The sequence below is a fragment of the Schistocerca gregaria genome, chromosome 4 (assembly GCF_023897955.1).
Source record: "Schistocerca gregaria isolate iqSchGreg1 chromosome 4, iqSchGreg1.2, whole genome shotgun sequence".
NCBI classification, from domain to species: domain Eukaryota; kingdom Metazoa; phylum Arthropoda; class Insecta; order Orthoptera; family Acrididae; genus Schistocerca; species Schistocerca gregaria.
The window spans coordinates 439,381,009-439,398,051 of NC_064923.1; the positions used below are offsets into that span (position 1 = coordinate 439,381,009).

A 17,043-nucleotide genomic window follows, 5' to 3' on the forward strand; every position below is an offset into this window, starting at 1 on the left:
ACACTTGCCTAAACAGCACGGAACTTAGATATGTAAGTCATATGAATCATGTGAATAAATCTATACCTACTAATCACGTGGTACATCTAGTAGGTGTTGTTGTGCAGATGATCTCCTCTGATGGGATTGCCTGCGCAAGTGTGAGGCGGTGACAGTGGTGTTAAGCTAGCTTGATGAATGATTGCCTCTTCGTCACGTGCACAGTGAGCTACATATGGGGCTCTATACCGTAAAATCTCACGATGAATTAGTTATCCGCTGTGCAAGCATATTTTCAATAAATATAAATAATTTGGGGTGAGTGTTTACTCAAGTGCGCAATGAATGTGTAAACATCATCCTCATTTGTCGGAACTGCAAACAGGTGCCTATATGTCGTTCACGGCCACCTGCTACGAAGTCGTATACATTGACGGCAAAGCCATGCGTAATTGTGCATAGCATGTAATTTCTGTTTTATACTACTTACCAGGATGACGTATCCGCATCCATTATACATTTGAGAATGACCATTGACTCGAAAATAGCTTGTTTTGCTTTATATAGTACTCTTTTAAACTAACAGCCTGTTGGAAACGACGTTCTTTAAATTAATCAAGACTGTGATGGTCTCACAGAAAATCTGAATACTCTGAAACATCGTCATGATATTCCGGAACTACGATCAGAAAGTTATCGTCGTAAAGGTTGCGTCCCGTATGGAAGCATTCACCTTTCATTAATCATAACTTTAAAATGTGTAATTATTTATGTTTCTTTCCTTCGGAACGTCAACTGCGGCGCAATGGAGGCTGCTAAAAGCAACAGTAGATTATCTAGAGCCGCCATAACCCATGAAAGACACACACAGCTTTGTTCCAGGAAATCTGATTAGTGGTGTAGGCCTTGCAAATAGATGCACGCACACGTATTGGCGTTTAGAGACAACAAAGAGCAGGAAGCATTAGAGACGACTGACTCGCATGGAAAATTCTTCATACATGCATTATTCCACGCCTTCACAGCGCTTTCAGGATCTTGAGCATTTCTGACGGTTACTTCAGTATGCTCACTAACAGTTATCGGAAGAACACATGGCTCGCATGAAAGACAGACTTCATAAAGTAGGTTACACATAATTATGGCAAACAAAATAACTTTTATTGAACAGTGCATTACACGTCAAAGTTAGGTAGTCACCAGGTCTCTTTAAACAACGGTCGGAAAGCTCTACATATAGTTCATTCCATCGACGATAGAAATCAGCTCCGTGGCCACGAAGCTATTACAGATCCACTGTGTGAACGTCCTGGTCGTTCGACAGCCATTTTCCCACTAGATGTCCTTTCAGCTTGCCGAAAAAATGGAAATCGCATGACCTTGCTGAAATTGTTGGCACTATTTACTAGGCATGGATTCCACATTACATTGTATACATATTACGCCGTAGTTATACGGCGAATCTGTGTGCAGTTTAGATGTTTTGCCTACGAGAATCGTTCTGCGCCACATACTTCAGCTTTAAAGTACGTTTCCAGTTGCCGTACCATTTCACTCCCACAGTGTCGTGCTCCTGTCATTCGCATCAAAAATGAACTACGCTACTGGCCGTTACAATTGCTACACCAAGAAGAAATGCAGATGATAAACGGGTATTCATTGGACAAATATATTGCACTAGAACTGACATGTGATTGCAGTTTCGGTACATAGATCGTGATTAATCAGTACCCAGAACAACCACGTCTAACGGCCTTGATACGCGTGGGCATTGAGTCAAACAGAGCTTGGATGGAGTGTAGTGGTACAGCTGCTCATGCAGCTTCAACACGATACCACAATTCATCAAGAGGAGTGACTGGCGTATTGTGACGAGCCAGTTGCTCAGCCACCATTGACCAGACGTTTTCAATTGGTGAGAGATCTGGAGAATGTGCTGGCCAAGCAGCGGGAGAACATATTTTGTATCCACAAAGGCCGTACACGACCTGCAACATGTGGTCGTGCATTATCCTGCTGAAATGTAGGGTTTCGCAGGGATCGAATGAAGGGTAATGCCACTGGTCGTAACACATCTGAAATGTAACGTCCACTGCTCAAAGTGCCGTCAATGTGAACAAGAGGTGACCCATACGTGTAGCCAATGGCACGCCATACCATCACGCTGGGTGATACGCCAGTATGGCGATGACGAATACACTCTTCCAATGTGCGTTCACCGCGATGTCGCCAAACACGGATGCGACCATCATGATGCTGTAAACAGAACCTGGATTCATCCAAAAAATGAAGTTTTGTCATTCGTGCACCCAGGTTCGTCGTTGAGTACATCATCGCAGGCGCTCCTGTCTTTGATGCAGCTGCAAGGGTAACCGCAGCCATGGTCTCCGAGCTGATAGTCCATGCTGCTGCAAACACCATCGAACTGTTCTGATTTTTGTCTTACAAACGTCCCCATCTGTTGACTCAGGGATCAAGACATGGCTGCACGATCCGTTACAGCCATGCGGATAAGATGCCAGTCATCTCGACTGCTAGTGATACGAGGCCGTTGGGATCCAGAATGGTGTTCCATATTACCCTCCTGAACCCACCGATTCCATATTCTGCTAACAGTCATTGGATATCGATCAACGCGAGCAGCAACGTCGCGATACTATAAACCGCAATCGCGATTGGCTACAATCCGACCTTTATCAACGTCGGAAACGTGATGGTACGCATTTCTTCTCCTTACATGAGGCATCACAACAACGTTTCTTCCGGCAACGGCGGTCAAGTGCTGTTTGTGTATGAGAAATCGGTTGGAAACTTTCCTCGTGTCAGCACGTTGTAGGTGTCGCCACCGTCGCCAACCTTGTGTGAATGTCCTGAAAAGCTAATCATTTGCATATCACAGCATCTTCTTCCTGCCGGTTAAATTTCGCGTCTGTAGCACGTGATCTTCGTGGTGTAGCAATTTTAATGGCGAGTAGTGTACGTCTTCAGGAAACCTGGAAACTCGTAGTCACTTCTGACATGCTCTACTTCTGTTGCACAAAACTCTTAGCCTGCGACAATATGTGTAACTTACGTCCTAAAGTCCCTCCAGGGGGGTGACATGCTAGTCGATGATGCTACTTTAAGTCATTGACGTGTCAAAAATAGTGCGATATCTCCTAACATTGTGTCGGACCTACTTTTTCCCGTATTAGTGCAGCAGTTCGACGTGGCTTGGACTCAACAAGTCGTTGGAAGTCCCCTGCAGATATACTGAGCCACGCTGCCTTCCTAACCGTACATAATTACGAAAGGGTTGCCGGTAGAAGATTTTGTGCAGGAACTGACCTCTCGATTATGCCCCATAAATGTTCAGTAGTATTCATGTTGGGTGATCTGGCTGGCCAAATAATTGCACTCCAACTGACCAGAATCTTCTTTAAATCTATTGCGAATAATTGTGGCCCAGTGACATGGTGCCCTGTCATCGATAAAAATGTCATAGTAGTTGGGGAACATGGATTCCGTGAATGGCTGAAAATGATCTCCGAGTAGCCGAAGGTAACCAGGACAAAGTAGATTACATGTAAACACAGCCCACACCATTGTGGAGCCATAACTAGCTCGCATAATGCCTTGCTGCCGAAGGTAACCAGGACAAAGTAGATTACATGTAAACACAGCCCACACCATTATGGAGCCATTACTAGCTCGCACAATGCCTTGTTGGCAATTAGCGTCCATGGCTTCGAGGGTCTGCATCACAGTCGAAATCTACACTCTGCTCTAACCAACTGAAATCGGGACTCATCTGGCCTGGTCACGGTTTGCGAGTCGTGCAGGTCCCAACCGATATGGTCACGATCCTACGAGATTTAACGTAGTGTTGCTTGGCTGCCAGCACTAAAAACCGTGCGCAGACGCCACTTCGCTCAGTCGTTAAGTGAAAGCAATCGGCCAGTTGGTTGTCCGTGCTGAGAGGTAATGCCTGAGATGAGGTGTTCTCGGCACACTCTTGACACTGTGTATCTCGAAGTATTGAATACCCTAACGATTTCCAACATGGAATTTCCCATGCTTCTAGCTCCAGCTACAAATCCTCGTTCAAAGCTTGCTAATTTCCACCGTGCGGCCATAATTACGTCGGATACCTTTTGATATGAATCACCTGAATACAAATGTCAGCTCCACCAGGGCGCTAAACTGCTATACCTTGTGTCCGTCGTACTACTACCACGTGCATATCGTTATCCCATGACTTTCATAGCCTCATTGAAGTTATTGTATCAAAAGCTATCAAAAGCGCTAAAACACAAGTACCTCTTTAAGAGAAGTGCGCAACACACAACTGATTGATGAACATTATTGTACTTAGTTACTGTTGTCTCAATTGAAGCTATCAAATTAAACATAGTACGAGTTTCCTAAATAGTTTAAAGATGATGACCCTTGTCTATAGGAGTAACCCATTGAATTACAGACCCACATCACTGACCTTAATTATCAGCATGATTGTGGAGCATATACTGTACTCGAACATTAATAATCACCTTGAAGAAAATGACTTATTGATACATAACAAACATGGATTCATAAAATATCTTTATTCCCATGAAGTAATGAGTGCTGTCGATAAGGGATCTCAGATCGATTCCATATTCCTTGATTTCCAGAAGGCGTTTCATACCGTTCCTCACAAGAGACTATTAATGAAAATGCGTGCATATCGAATAGCGTCTCAGTTGTGTGACTGGATTCGTGATTTCCTCTCATAGAGGTCACAGTTGGTAGTGATAGACGGTAAATCATCGAGCAGAACAGAAGAGATATCTGGCGTTCCGCAAGTTAGTGTCATGGGCCCTCTGCTGTTCCTTATTTACATAAATGATCTAGGTGATAATCTGAGCAGCCCCCTTAGATTGTCTGCAGATGACGCTCTAATTTACCGTCTAGTAAAATCATCAGACGATCAGTTCCAATTACAAAATGATCTAGAGAGAATTTCTGGTTGGTGCGAAAAGTGGCAATTGGCACTAAACAAAGAAAAGTGCGAGGTCATCTGCATGGTTACTAAAAGAAATCCGATAAATTCGGGGTCTACGATAAATCGCACAAATCTAAGGGCTGTGAATTCGATGAAATGTCTAGGAATTACAATTACGAGCAACTTAAATTGTAAAGACCACATATATAATAATGTGGGGAAGGAGAAACAAAGATTGCGCTTTGTTGGCAGAACACTTAGAAGATGCGACAAACCCACTAAAGAGACAGCCTACATTACACTTGTCCGTCCTCTGCTGGAATATTGCTGCGCCGTGTGGCAGTCTTACCAGATAGGATTGACGGAGGACATCGAAAAAGTGCTAAGAAGGGCAGCTCGTTTCGTGTTATCGAGCAATAGGGGTGAGAGTGTCACCGATATGATACGCGAGTTGGAGTGGCATTCACTGAAACAAAGGCGGCTTTCTTTGCGACGAGATCTATTTACAAAATTTCAATTACAAACTTCTCTTCCTACTGCGAAAATATTTTGTTGACACCCATCTACGTCGGGAGAATTAATCATCGTAATAAAATAAGGGAAATCAGAGCTCGAAATGAAAGATTTAGGAGTTCCTTTTTCCATTCGAGAGTGGAATGATAGAGAAGTAGTATGAAAATGGTTCGATAAACCCTCTGCCAGGTACTTAAGTGTGAATTGCGGAGTAGCCATGTAGATGTAGATATTAACGTAACGCTCGAAGAAAAGTGATGCATGAATGGACTGTAGAAAATAGAATGTGGACTGTATAAAATAGATTTGAGAGACTACGGACGACGCTGTACTTACCTGTCCTTCATCCAGACGATTTCCGGCTGCGGGTCGCCCTCTGCTTTGCAGGTGAAAAACACTGTCCCTCCGAACGACACTTCCACGTCGTGTGGGTCTTCCGTGATGCGCGGCTTCTCTGAAAAGTTAAGGAGGCTATTTTGTAAGTCAAGTTGTCATTGAGTTCTCCCTACAGTTAATGGTTTAGTTTAGAAGAAAGCGAACCGCAACAAGCCAGATTCTCAAACCCACAAATGCTTGCGGTCGTTGGCTATCCCTGGTTGCCGGCCCACGGATAAGTTTTTATATTTGAGGTGATTTTGACTTTATAATCACAAAGATAAAGTTGCAATATATTATTTGATTATTGTTCCTCAGTACAAAAATAATAACACGATTACCATGCGCTGACATATCTCGCTGCATCGAAATTTCCATATTCACCCTAGCCAAAATCAACAAATAGCCGTATTGGAGACATACGCACAACAATAGCTATTAAAGCGTCTGCTTGCTACGCCAGTTGACACCGTGCAAATACGCCCTGTCTTATGAATCAAATTAAGTTTCATGTAAATTTAAGTTATGTCTATGACTTATTATGCAGATGATTCGGTACATCCAAATTATTTTAGGCGTGCCTCACAAACTGCCAATTCTTGTAGCATGCAGATCGTATTATTAGTTTGACTGATCCGCGAGGAATGGAATGAGTTAAAACACAAAGAAACAAAAATCACTATCAAAATTACAAAATGAAAAAGAAACAGAATGTTGTTGTGATGTATATCAATCAATTCCGTTTGATGAAAATGTTATGAACCTGAAACAGGACTTTGCCTGGATAAATACCATGAGAGATATCGATGTATCTTTATTGAGGTTTTAATTAGCAACAGTTTTTTAAATAAAACTAGTTACAGGAAGCCAGGTATTTAGATGTTACTCCGATTGAAATCCGTTAATTTTTTCAGAGCGCCTTTCCAAAAAAGCGTCAAAATAATTTGAGATGAGGAGTTCTCTCGTATCAGGCTTTCCTGGATTACCTGATGGAAACGGTGAAACACAAACAGGGAATCAGAGGTGTTCCTAACTTCCAATACATATTAGTAAAGCCAGGTGTAATTCGTAAAAGAAAACTGAAATACTAAAACTTGAACTGATAAAACAAGCATATAAAAAATAAATATAAGCATAAAGATCGAGTTGGAAAGAGACGGTTATCTTCGATCAGTTTTATGTAGCGTCGGATAATGTCCGTTATGTTACTACAGAACCAGCTTTCATTACGAAGAATTTTATGTCATAGTTGACGGAGCGTTTTTTCTCTTAAGCAATCGATCTGTATTATATCGAAAGGTCGTTGTCGAACTCGGACTTATGAAAAGAGGGCGAGTACAATAAAATTAGATCAAAAGATAACTAATGAGAAATTTTTACAGTACCTCTATATGCCACTTTCTACATACTATCGTAGTTGAGTTTCGTTGCTGATCCACGGGCGCAGTTTGTTGCCAGAATTTCATTCTCAAGTGTATAAGACCTACGTTGCTGAATACCACTTCGTTCTCCTGCGTAACCTGTTAACTGTGCCTCCCCAGCCTCTGCCTCTTTAATACGCTCAGCGTCATTACCCAGCAGTCGTTCACGTCTCCTACGTCCCCTTCAAGCACAGCCTGAACCTCCCGGCCGAGTGTCACTGCAAATTGAAACTACAAATTAATCCACAAATAAGCAAAGCCAACTGACTAGCAAGTACTGCACATCCCTCCCTCGGTCTCTACTACCATTTCTCCACTTGCTCCTGATCCATTATACTTACTAGCACATTCAAGTATCTACGAATAACACTCGATAAGAAACTATCGCAGAAAGCATCCCTCGTTACTAACAAATGTAAACACTAAAGTGAACTTAAACGATCAATTTCCTGCCACAGAGATCTACACTGCGCTGCAGAATTAAGGAATCACTTTTTCGTAAGTCCATAACACAATTCTACTGAAAATCTTAAGTTTGAAATTTCGCTCGAAGTTGTGTCTAACCTTCCATATGTAATGATGCAAAAGTTTGGCGCCCTGGGCCGTCACCTTGGGTTCGACGAGGGTTCAAATAACAAGTTATCGACACTTGCGAAAAGAAGGCCACAGCTCAGAAGTCTATTCGGATCAACAACATTTCGCCACAATTCTGTCTAATCCCACCGTGGGCGTGTTATGCAATGGGAAAGTCGTCGCCCACCCTCTTACCCACATATCAACCCTTCCTTTGACGTCTCTTCAATGGAGGGCAGAACTGTGACGCCCAGCGTTGAATTCGAGAAGTTTCTTATGAGTGGCCGATGGATACATCCCAGACACACCATCGTTCAGAATCGGCTCGAATAGGACGCAGGAGGTGACATAAAGGACGTCAGTGAGAGCATCTCTTCCCTGGGGCGTTCATTTCCACACATTTAGCAATCGAAAGCGACAGTTTTCTGTGCGGCGAGCAACAGGAAGACATTCTTGAAAATGTTGACACTGCGGACACACGGGCTTTCCAGCCCTTCTCTAAGGACACTGTGGGGCTGTATCCACATCGAACGTGATGGCACGCGTTTGCAGCACAGCGCGACCAGAATTTTTACTCTTTTGTGCAGGTTGGAGCCGCTAGGGAATGTTCAGAACCATTGGATGTAATCTGAACTTGATCTGATGCAGAAAATGGTGCTTATGCTTTATTCAGCGCTCCTACTTTGTGTCCTCCTGTGTCATAGATCATAAATACAACATTTCATAATGATGTAGAACGTGTCACCTTAACAAAGTTTTCTTTACACAAAATAATAATATTTCTTTTACTTTTATTTATTTTTTACAGTTACTACTTCAGATCTAAGAATTCATGGAGTGAGAAGGAGTTGTCATAGAGAAATTCTTTTAATTTGCTTTTAAATGTCGGTTGGCTATCTGTCGGACTTTTAATACTGTTTGGCTAATTACCAAAGATTTTTGTGCCAGCATAATTTACCTCTTTCTGTGCCAAAGTGAGATTTAATCCAGGATAGAAGGGATATCCTTTCTTCTAGTGTTGTAGCCATGCACTTTGCTGTTATTTTTGAATTAGGATGGGTTATTAATGAAAAATTTCATAAGTGAATAAATGTGTTGGGAAGGTACTGTGAATATCCCAAGTTTCTTGAGTAAATGTCTGCAAGGCGATGTTGGATGGACTCCAGCAATTATTCTAATTACACGATTTTGTGCAATGAATACTTCCTCTTTTAGTTATGAATTGCCCCAAAATATAATGCATATGAAAGCAGTGAATGAAAATAGGCGTAGTAGGCTAATTTACTGATATGTTTATCACCAAAATTTGCAATAATCCTAATAGCGTAAGTAACTGAACATAAACGTTTCAGCAGATCGTCGATGTGTTTCTTCCAGTTCAATTTCTCATCAATCACACACCCCGAAATTTTGAGTATTCTGCCTTAGCAACAGACTTCTGTTCATTGTCTATATTTATCAATGGTGTTATGCCATTTACTGTACAGAATTGTATAAGCTGTGTTTTCTCAAAATTTAGTGAGAGTGCATTTGCAAAAAAAACACTTAATAATTTTCTGAAAGACATTATTTACAATTTCCTCAGCTCATTTGCATTTGGGTGTGATTACTATACTTGTATCATCAGCAAAAGAACTAGCTTTGTATCTTCATGAATACAGAGTGGCAAGTCGTTAATATATATTACGAACAATACAAACGCGAAGGGACCTGAAAGATTCACCAGTTCGGATAAAATCCTCGGTGAGACCCGCCAACCTTAACTGAGAATTCAAAAACTCTACTTGTACCAACAGAACCATGGCGAAATCCTACGACCCTGCAGACCGGCATCCCCTCTCCGATTCCGAAAGGCGAAAGAGCAGCAGGGTGATGGCGAAAGAATATTGGCGAAGCCTGCCAGCAGACGCTTCGGTTCCCTCCCGTGAACGGCAGCTCTGTGTACTGAATTTCTCACCCTGCCTAAGGGAAGGCAGCATTGTGCCACGCACGCAATATTTTTCGAAATTAAAGTTTTGCTGGAGTTTGTATCGTAACATTCTTCCCACTCAACAATACTGTGATACATTACTCGATAAAATTAAAAGAGAATTGTCATAAAAATGTAAGTTCGTTGGATTCTAAATTTTTTCCACGTTTTGCATTTTGATCGTTTACAAAGTCATTCTTGTTACGAAAAGTTTTAATTGTCTCCCAGATTTTTATAAACATTGAACTAGAATAAGTGCCGGTTACACATCTTAGTACTAAGCTGACTCAAATAAACAAAAATTCATAATGAAATTATTAAGTTAAATTTAGCCCGCCCGGCTAGCCACGCGGTCTAACGCGCTGCTTCCCGAGCGGGAAGGCGTGCTGGTCCCCGGCACGAATCCGCCCAGAGGATTAGTGTCGCGGTCCGGTATGCCGGCCAGCCTGTGGATGGTTTTTAAGGCGGTTTACGTGTGCATCGGCGTATGCGAGCTGGTTCACATTACTCCGCCTCAGTTACACTATATCGGCGATTGCTGCTCAAACACTGTTTCCACGTACGCGTACACCCAAATTACGCTACCACGCAGACATTTGGGGATACACTCGTCTGGTATGAGACGTTCGCGGCGGTGTCCACTGGGGGCCGAACCGCACAATAACCCTGGGTTTGTTGTGGGGCGGCGATGGGGTGGGTGAACTGTTGTGGCCTGTTGTGGGGTTGTGAACCACTGAAATCTACGGCGGGACGTTCCCAGTTCAATGCACAATACACACACAATACAAGTTAAATTTTGTAGTAGAATCAGCCTTAATCGAGATACAGTATTAGTTTAACCTTCAGCGATATATTTATGACACTCAATTTAAAAACTGATCAGCCACAAATCTCATGGGCCCAACCATCACAAATGTCTCATTGAATCCAGTCTTCTTCGAAGGTTTCGTTTATCGCTCAGTATTGTTTTCTTGGAAAACGTTTGTTGTTTTGTGAAACAGGGTTTATGGCCACACCTTTGTTTTCCAATAAATCTTTGAGCCTATCATCTGTCACTTCCCTGGTTATCATGTGAAGAAATTTATCGTTTTCTACAGCTTCCCTCATCTTATTTTATGCCGTGATTTTTCTATACCTTTCTGTTTATAAACCACAAAAATTGTATGTCTGCTTCGACAGATACAACCCGATTATGCTACTTTTGATAGAATCCAAACGTACACCTGCAAAAGTTCAACATTCTCATTGTTATTACTTCAGGTAGGCCTTGCCACATCCTAAAATATATCTTCTTGTAATTACTTACTTGCAAAGAAGAAACAACACCCTGAAGTTAAGAATGTGCACCAAAAGACATACTAAAAACAGATATGTTGTTGCAACTAGTTCAAAACTGCGTGACTGGTCTTATTCCTCCATAGCCCACACTGTCGGGGCTATTAAGGTGCTTCCACTACCGCTAGAATTCAGAAACAGATTTTGCTGATACAATCCGATACTCCCTACCTCGCCCTATACCTACGTCACTTCAAATTCAGTCATACGTTATCCCTACTGTACCGCATACACACAATAAGCAGAATTTCTTGTTGGCAACCATGCCAGTTGTTGCAGTTTTAGTGGTCAGCAGTGTACCTTCCACGCTTCTACTCGTGCACCGGTCCTCTCGTTACGGGATCGGCGCGATATCGTGCTTCATTACTGAACACTGGCGCCACTTCTTGCGCCGAGTCCTTCATCGGAGGACAGTGACGGCGGGTGATCGATTGCGGAGGAGCAATACGGCGGGGGAAATTCTCTTCTACAGAATCTGCCCGCGGCGCCTGATCGCCGCGCCGCGAGGTAAATCCGCCGTCCGGAGTCAATGGAGCGAGCGCGCCTGCTGTGATTGATGGCCGTAGCCCACACCTCGGGAGGGCCGTTCGCTCCAGGCGTTCCAGCGGCATCCCGCGAGCAGGCGCCGGCCTCCTGATTTACCATCGAGGGCCTTCCAGGGAGTTCTAATGAGCTACTTGTGCTTGTTCGCTGTCCGTAAGGTGTTGGGGGAATCTTCTCAGCCAGAATGTGTAGTCGTTTGTCAGGTTACAGGGGATAATTATTCAACGTATGGCCATTTCTTGTCGTAGGGAAATCAGAGTATCACTATTAACTCTACATTTAGTAGCACAGAAACGACTGCAAAACCAGTGTATCTATATACAAAACTTCCAGAGCCCTAGAAAAATATTTCGATAATGTACAATGGACAAAATGTTTAAGGTCCTTGGCAATTCAGATACTTTTAATATAGATCTGTGTTATTAATTGTACCATAAGTCTTTCCGTTTTAACGGAAAGTTTTATAACATTACGCTATCTGCAACAACTTCTGCCTGTGCATCTTCAGATTTATATTTATACAACTTGTCTATTTCACTCATAATCTCATTCCAACTATTGTAATAGTAACGGTTTTTTTATTTCATTTTATAACTTAACTGTAACCTACCTGTTATACAACCCGAAATTGTAATATACTTTGCCGCTACCTTACGGCGCTTTCTTCACCTATGAGCCTGGGCATTTAATATCGGTCAATCCGTTTGACCAGCTCTGTCTCCATATGCCATGGCTATGGCATGCACGACAACAGTGCTTGTCCATAGTTTTTATACGCTCATGTTACGAGCACGGGTTCGAAGGTGTGTATTTAATGTACTGGACGCTATTATCTTCTCTTTTATGGTATATATAGGCTTACATTATAATTTTTACGTCATTTCATGTCAACAATAGGGTGTTAAAAAAAGGTAAGGCCAAACTTTCCGTAAACATTTCTCACACACAAAGAAAGAAAATATGTTATGTGGGCACGTGTCTAGAAACGCTTACTTTCCATGTTGAGCTCATTTTATTACTTCTCTTCAAATCACATTAATCATGGAATGGAAACACACAGCAACAGAACCTACCAGAGTGACTTCAAACACTTTGTTACAGGAAATGTTCAAAATGTCCACCGTCCGTCGCATGGAATCCCTGATGCGCTGTTGCAGCCCTGGAGAATGGCGTATTGCATCACATCCGTCCACAATGCGAGCAAGAAGAGTCTCAATATTTGGTACCGGGGTTGCGTAGACAAGAGCTTTCAAATGCCCCCATAAATGAAAGTCAAGAGGATTGAGGTCAGGAGAGCGTGGACGCCATGGAATTGGTCCACCTCTACCAATCCATCGGTCACCGAATCTGTTGTTGAGAAGCGTACGAGCACTTCGACTGTAATGTGGATGAGCTCCATCGCGCATGAACCACATGTTGTGTCGTACTTGCAAAGGCACATGTTCTAGCAGCACAGGTCGAATATCCCGTATGAAATCATGATAACGTGCTCCATTGAGCGTAGGTGGACGAAATTAAAGTGAGCTCTAACATGGAAATTAAGCGTTTCCGGACACATGTCCACAAAACACCTTTTCTTTATTTGTGTGTGAGGAATGTTTCCTAAAAGTTTGTAACACCATGTATATATGCTTTGGAGCTGACATTCCCTTCCGCAGTTAACACCAACTGACAAAGTTTTCTCTTATTGTAGACACATTTTGTATTCTGTTATGCACTGTTCAATAATTTTGTTATAATCTTGTGTAAGTATCATTAGTTTTCAGTGCCATTCATGATTTTCAACCCACAATTTCAATATATTTGAGAGTTGCAGATGACCGAAAACGGTCGAAATAAATTATCTTTCCTCCTATACGCGATCTTGACTTAGAAAGATTTTGCAGAAGAAATTTTCCACAGAAATATGTTACTTGCAGTAATACTCTAAATGTACAGTCCACTAAACCAATCCACTGCTGTTTGTCTTAGAATTGATATGCCTCATTTCAAAGCTCCCATTCCTATATTTCTGAAAAACATCTCGTCTTTCCTGAAACTGAGAAATCAAAACGTTATCTTTGTTAAAAACTACCGATTTATAGAACGTTGGAATCTTAAAACTTAATCCTTTCATAAATTCAGTGTTAGTGTCGTGTAGCTCTAAGTTTCCTGATTATAAAAAAAAAAACATTAGCTTTCCTACCATAACATTTTAGTTTGTGAAATTTTTCAGTCAGGAAATTAGAACTTCCATAAAGTTCTTGACAGCCTTGGACTACCAAAGTGTACGTTCAAAACTCCAACTTACACAACAGTGCTCTTAACTTTTACCAGTCTAATATCTTACAGCTCATACTTAAACAAACCTAGTTCATTAATTTTAATGTGTATTATCTATTTTTCGTGTCTTTCATGTTATTATTGAACATGTGTCTACCGTATATTTTATCATTTGGCATATCTTTCCCACGTGCATCATTAAATATGCGTCAGGCACAAAAGGACTATCAGTTTGTGATCAGTACTCAACTCTAAAATCTTCTTTAAGTCAATCGTCACGACTCATTCAGTATGCAAACATAAACGGCAGTCAGTTCGATCGAGCTTTAAAATTGGCATTTTCATTCAGTCAGTTCGCTGGTCAAAATTTTTAGTTACAATTATTATTACAGTCAAAAGCGTATTATTCACACAACTATTTAGAGGTGAATGACCACTTCTTGATTTTCGCAAAGGTACTTAGAGGCTATATGAGCTACTTACTTGTGATATGAAAGGATTATTAGGAAAGTAAGAAAAGATCGGTCGCGAAATGGTAATTGTTTTGCTTACAACAGTTAGTTACCCTTCCAGCTACGTCTCTACATCGTCACCACCCCAACTTAGATATCTTTCGTAGCGTTGTATGAACTTACCAACATCCTCGTCACAGAAGGCAGGATCGTGTGTTTTCTGATATTTTTCTACGCTGGACTATAGTTCGTTGTCTGTGCCAAAATGCTGGATTCGTAGCCAGTGGTTGATATGAGTAGGAAGAAAATCAAATGGATTTAGGTCGGAGCTGTGTGGTGGGCGATCAAACACTTCCCATCGAAAACGCTACAAGACAGTCCTCATTGACCCTTTCGTGTGCAGCCGAGAATTGACATAAAGAAGGTACTGCATGACAGTTACCTAATATGAGGCTGCAGGAAATGGGGTGAAATCTCTCTGCAGGCGCCCGTACTTGGTGGGAGACACTATTTTATAGGCATTTATATTTGCTCAGTGTGTGCTCTGAACTGATAAGTACGACTTGACGCAATCTACTGACATATTAGAGACACTGTCCAACATATCTGTGCAAAGCTTCATGGGCATTTTACTATCTTTTCTATTTCGCGACACATCGTTTCTTACTTTCGGAATAGCCCTCGTAATTTCTGAGGTATTACGTGCAAGGTAATCTTCGTTTGTTTAAGGACAAGGGCTACTTCGAAACATTTAACAGCTGTTTAAGGCACATAATGTTCGTTGGGACGATAGTGGTAGCAGAAGATCTACGAGACTTGTGAGGCACCGAAAGCAGATCGAAAACCTTACGGGATGAAAGGCAGAAGCGCATCTTGACAGGAATAAAGTTATGTATGAAGTTGCTGATTGCTGCAGTTTTTCAAGTAATTTGATCCAAGGTGAAGGAATTGAACCACGAGTAACATCTGTGCATTAACATCGCCAGACAGTTTCTGGGAAAACACGATGAGTACTTACGGCAGTGTAGGTCCGACATGGACATGTCGGCGAGCTGCCGCCCCTGCATTCTGGTGGGGAACTGGCAGGTGGCGGCGGCATGGGTGCTGTTCAGCAGACCTCGCAGCATCTGGGCGAGCCATAGCAGGCTGCAGTCGCAAACCAGCGCGTTGCTGTCCAGCCGCCTGCAACAACACGGCCCGGTGCGCTTAGGCGTCAGCTCGGTTGCATACATACTAGGGGCTGCGTTTCGTGCAGCGCTCAGGGTAGCAGAGTGAAACGTGAATAGCACGAAAAAATTCTTTACAGCTTAATTATGTTATAATTAACTTAGGTTTGGCGTATAGTGCATTTATGACTTAATTTTAGTATGTTGAATAAAAACAGCTGCAGCTGTTGTACCTCCTTTGTTAAGGGCACGACCGGATTCGCAATTTAAATTACATCCCGAGGCGTAAATCTGAATAAAAAGTAAAAAGAGAGCGTAAACAATGTTACGTAAAAATTATACCACAGTGATGGAAAGTGTCCGCAATGCTGAACACTTGTACTATATTGATCAAGCCACTGTTAGTGTCCGATCCCAAACCTTTCTTTAAAATTTGGGAAATTTCACAAAATGGGATAGTCATGGTTTGAAACATTAACCTGTAAAGTAATGGTACGAGAGGAAAGGTTATAAATAGCACGGACAGAAGGGAGGGGGAGGTCCGCGTTTTAACCCATGAGTGTCGTTTTTAGCGAAATTTTCTAAATTTTAAAGAAAAGGTTGGAATCAGATTTTGGCTTGACCACCACATTGCAAATATTTAGCATTGCGGACATTTTACATCAGTGTCGTATGCTCTTTGAGCAGTATTGTTTACGATATGTTTCTTATTTTCATTCAGATTTGCACCTGATGATTTAATTTAAATTACGAATCCTGTTGTACCTCTTGCAAAGTATTGACAACAACTGCAGCAGTTTTTTTTTCAACATGTAAAAGCTTGTATTTGGATACCCGTCGTATAAACTGTCGTGTTAGGTGTAACGTACTACCATAAGAAACGTAGCTGTGACATTCTAATACATTCGCATTACATAGCTGAATAACACCCTTATTTTGTTGAGTACAACACAGGAAGGTTATAATTAAACTTTCGCTACTTGAGGCAGTGCAGGTGGAAGACTAAGGAATGATATTCAGAGTGTGCGCTGCAGGATGTTCGTTATTAGTAGTGTCAGTGTCATGACTTGCTGTTAGGCGGCGGTTTTGGTCCGGCGACGTAGGGTTGAAATACAGGCATCGGTGCACATTAAGCTCCATTCGTAGAGCTGATTTCTCAAAATAACTGCAATGGTGCTGCTGCTCATCGAGAGTTGAAAAAAGTAGGATTAACCGTAGTGTTGGTAGCATTGCTAGGGAAACGAACATAAATCGATGTCTGAGAGAGAAAATAAAAGCCAAAGACGTCTTTTTTTGGTTGTTGTTGCACATAAAGAAAACCGCACACAGCTCAGTGTTAGTCCATTGTGTTTTGTATCTATACAAATTGTAACCTGCAATTTATAAGAAATGAAAATGAGATAATACCGTAACTTTCGCGATTTTATGTAACCATAGTAATTACTTCGATACAAGTGCAGTTGACATGCATCAACATAAAACAGTCTCTGTA

At 41.8% G+C, this 17,043-nt stretch overlaps 1 protein-coding gene across 2 annotated transcripts in view; it reads right to left on the minus strand.

Moving 5' to 3' along the window:
- The window catches only part of LOC126365858 (peroxidasin homolog), a 1,186,130-nt gene that overhangs the window by 193,312 nt on the left and 975,775 nt on the right, over positions 1-17,043 (minus strand). For both annotated transcript variants that reach the window (XM_050008525.1, XM_050008523.1), the window contains 2 exons: positions 15,404-15,567; positions 5,792-5,909 (listed from right to left, as the gene is read on the minus strand). In XM_050008525.1, the coding sequence (XP_049864482.1) occupies positions 5,792-5,909; positions 15,404-15,567 (282 nt within the window). The remainder of the gene's footprint in view (positions 1-5,791; positions 5,910-15,403; positions 15,568-17,043) is intronic.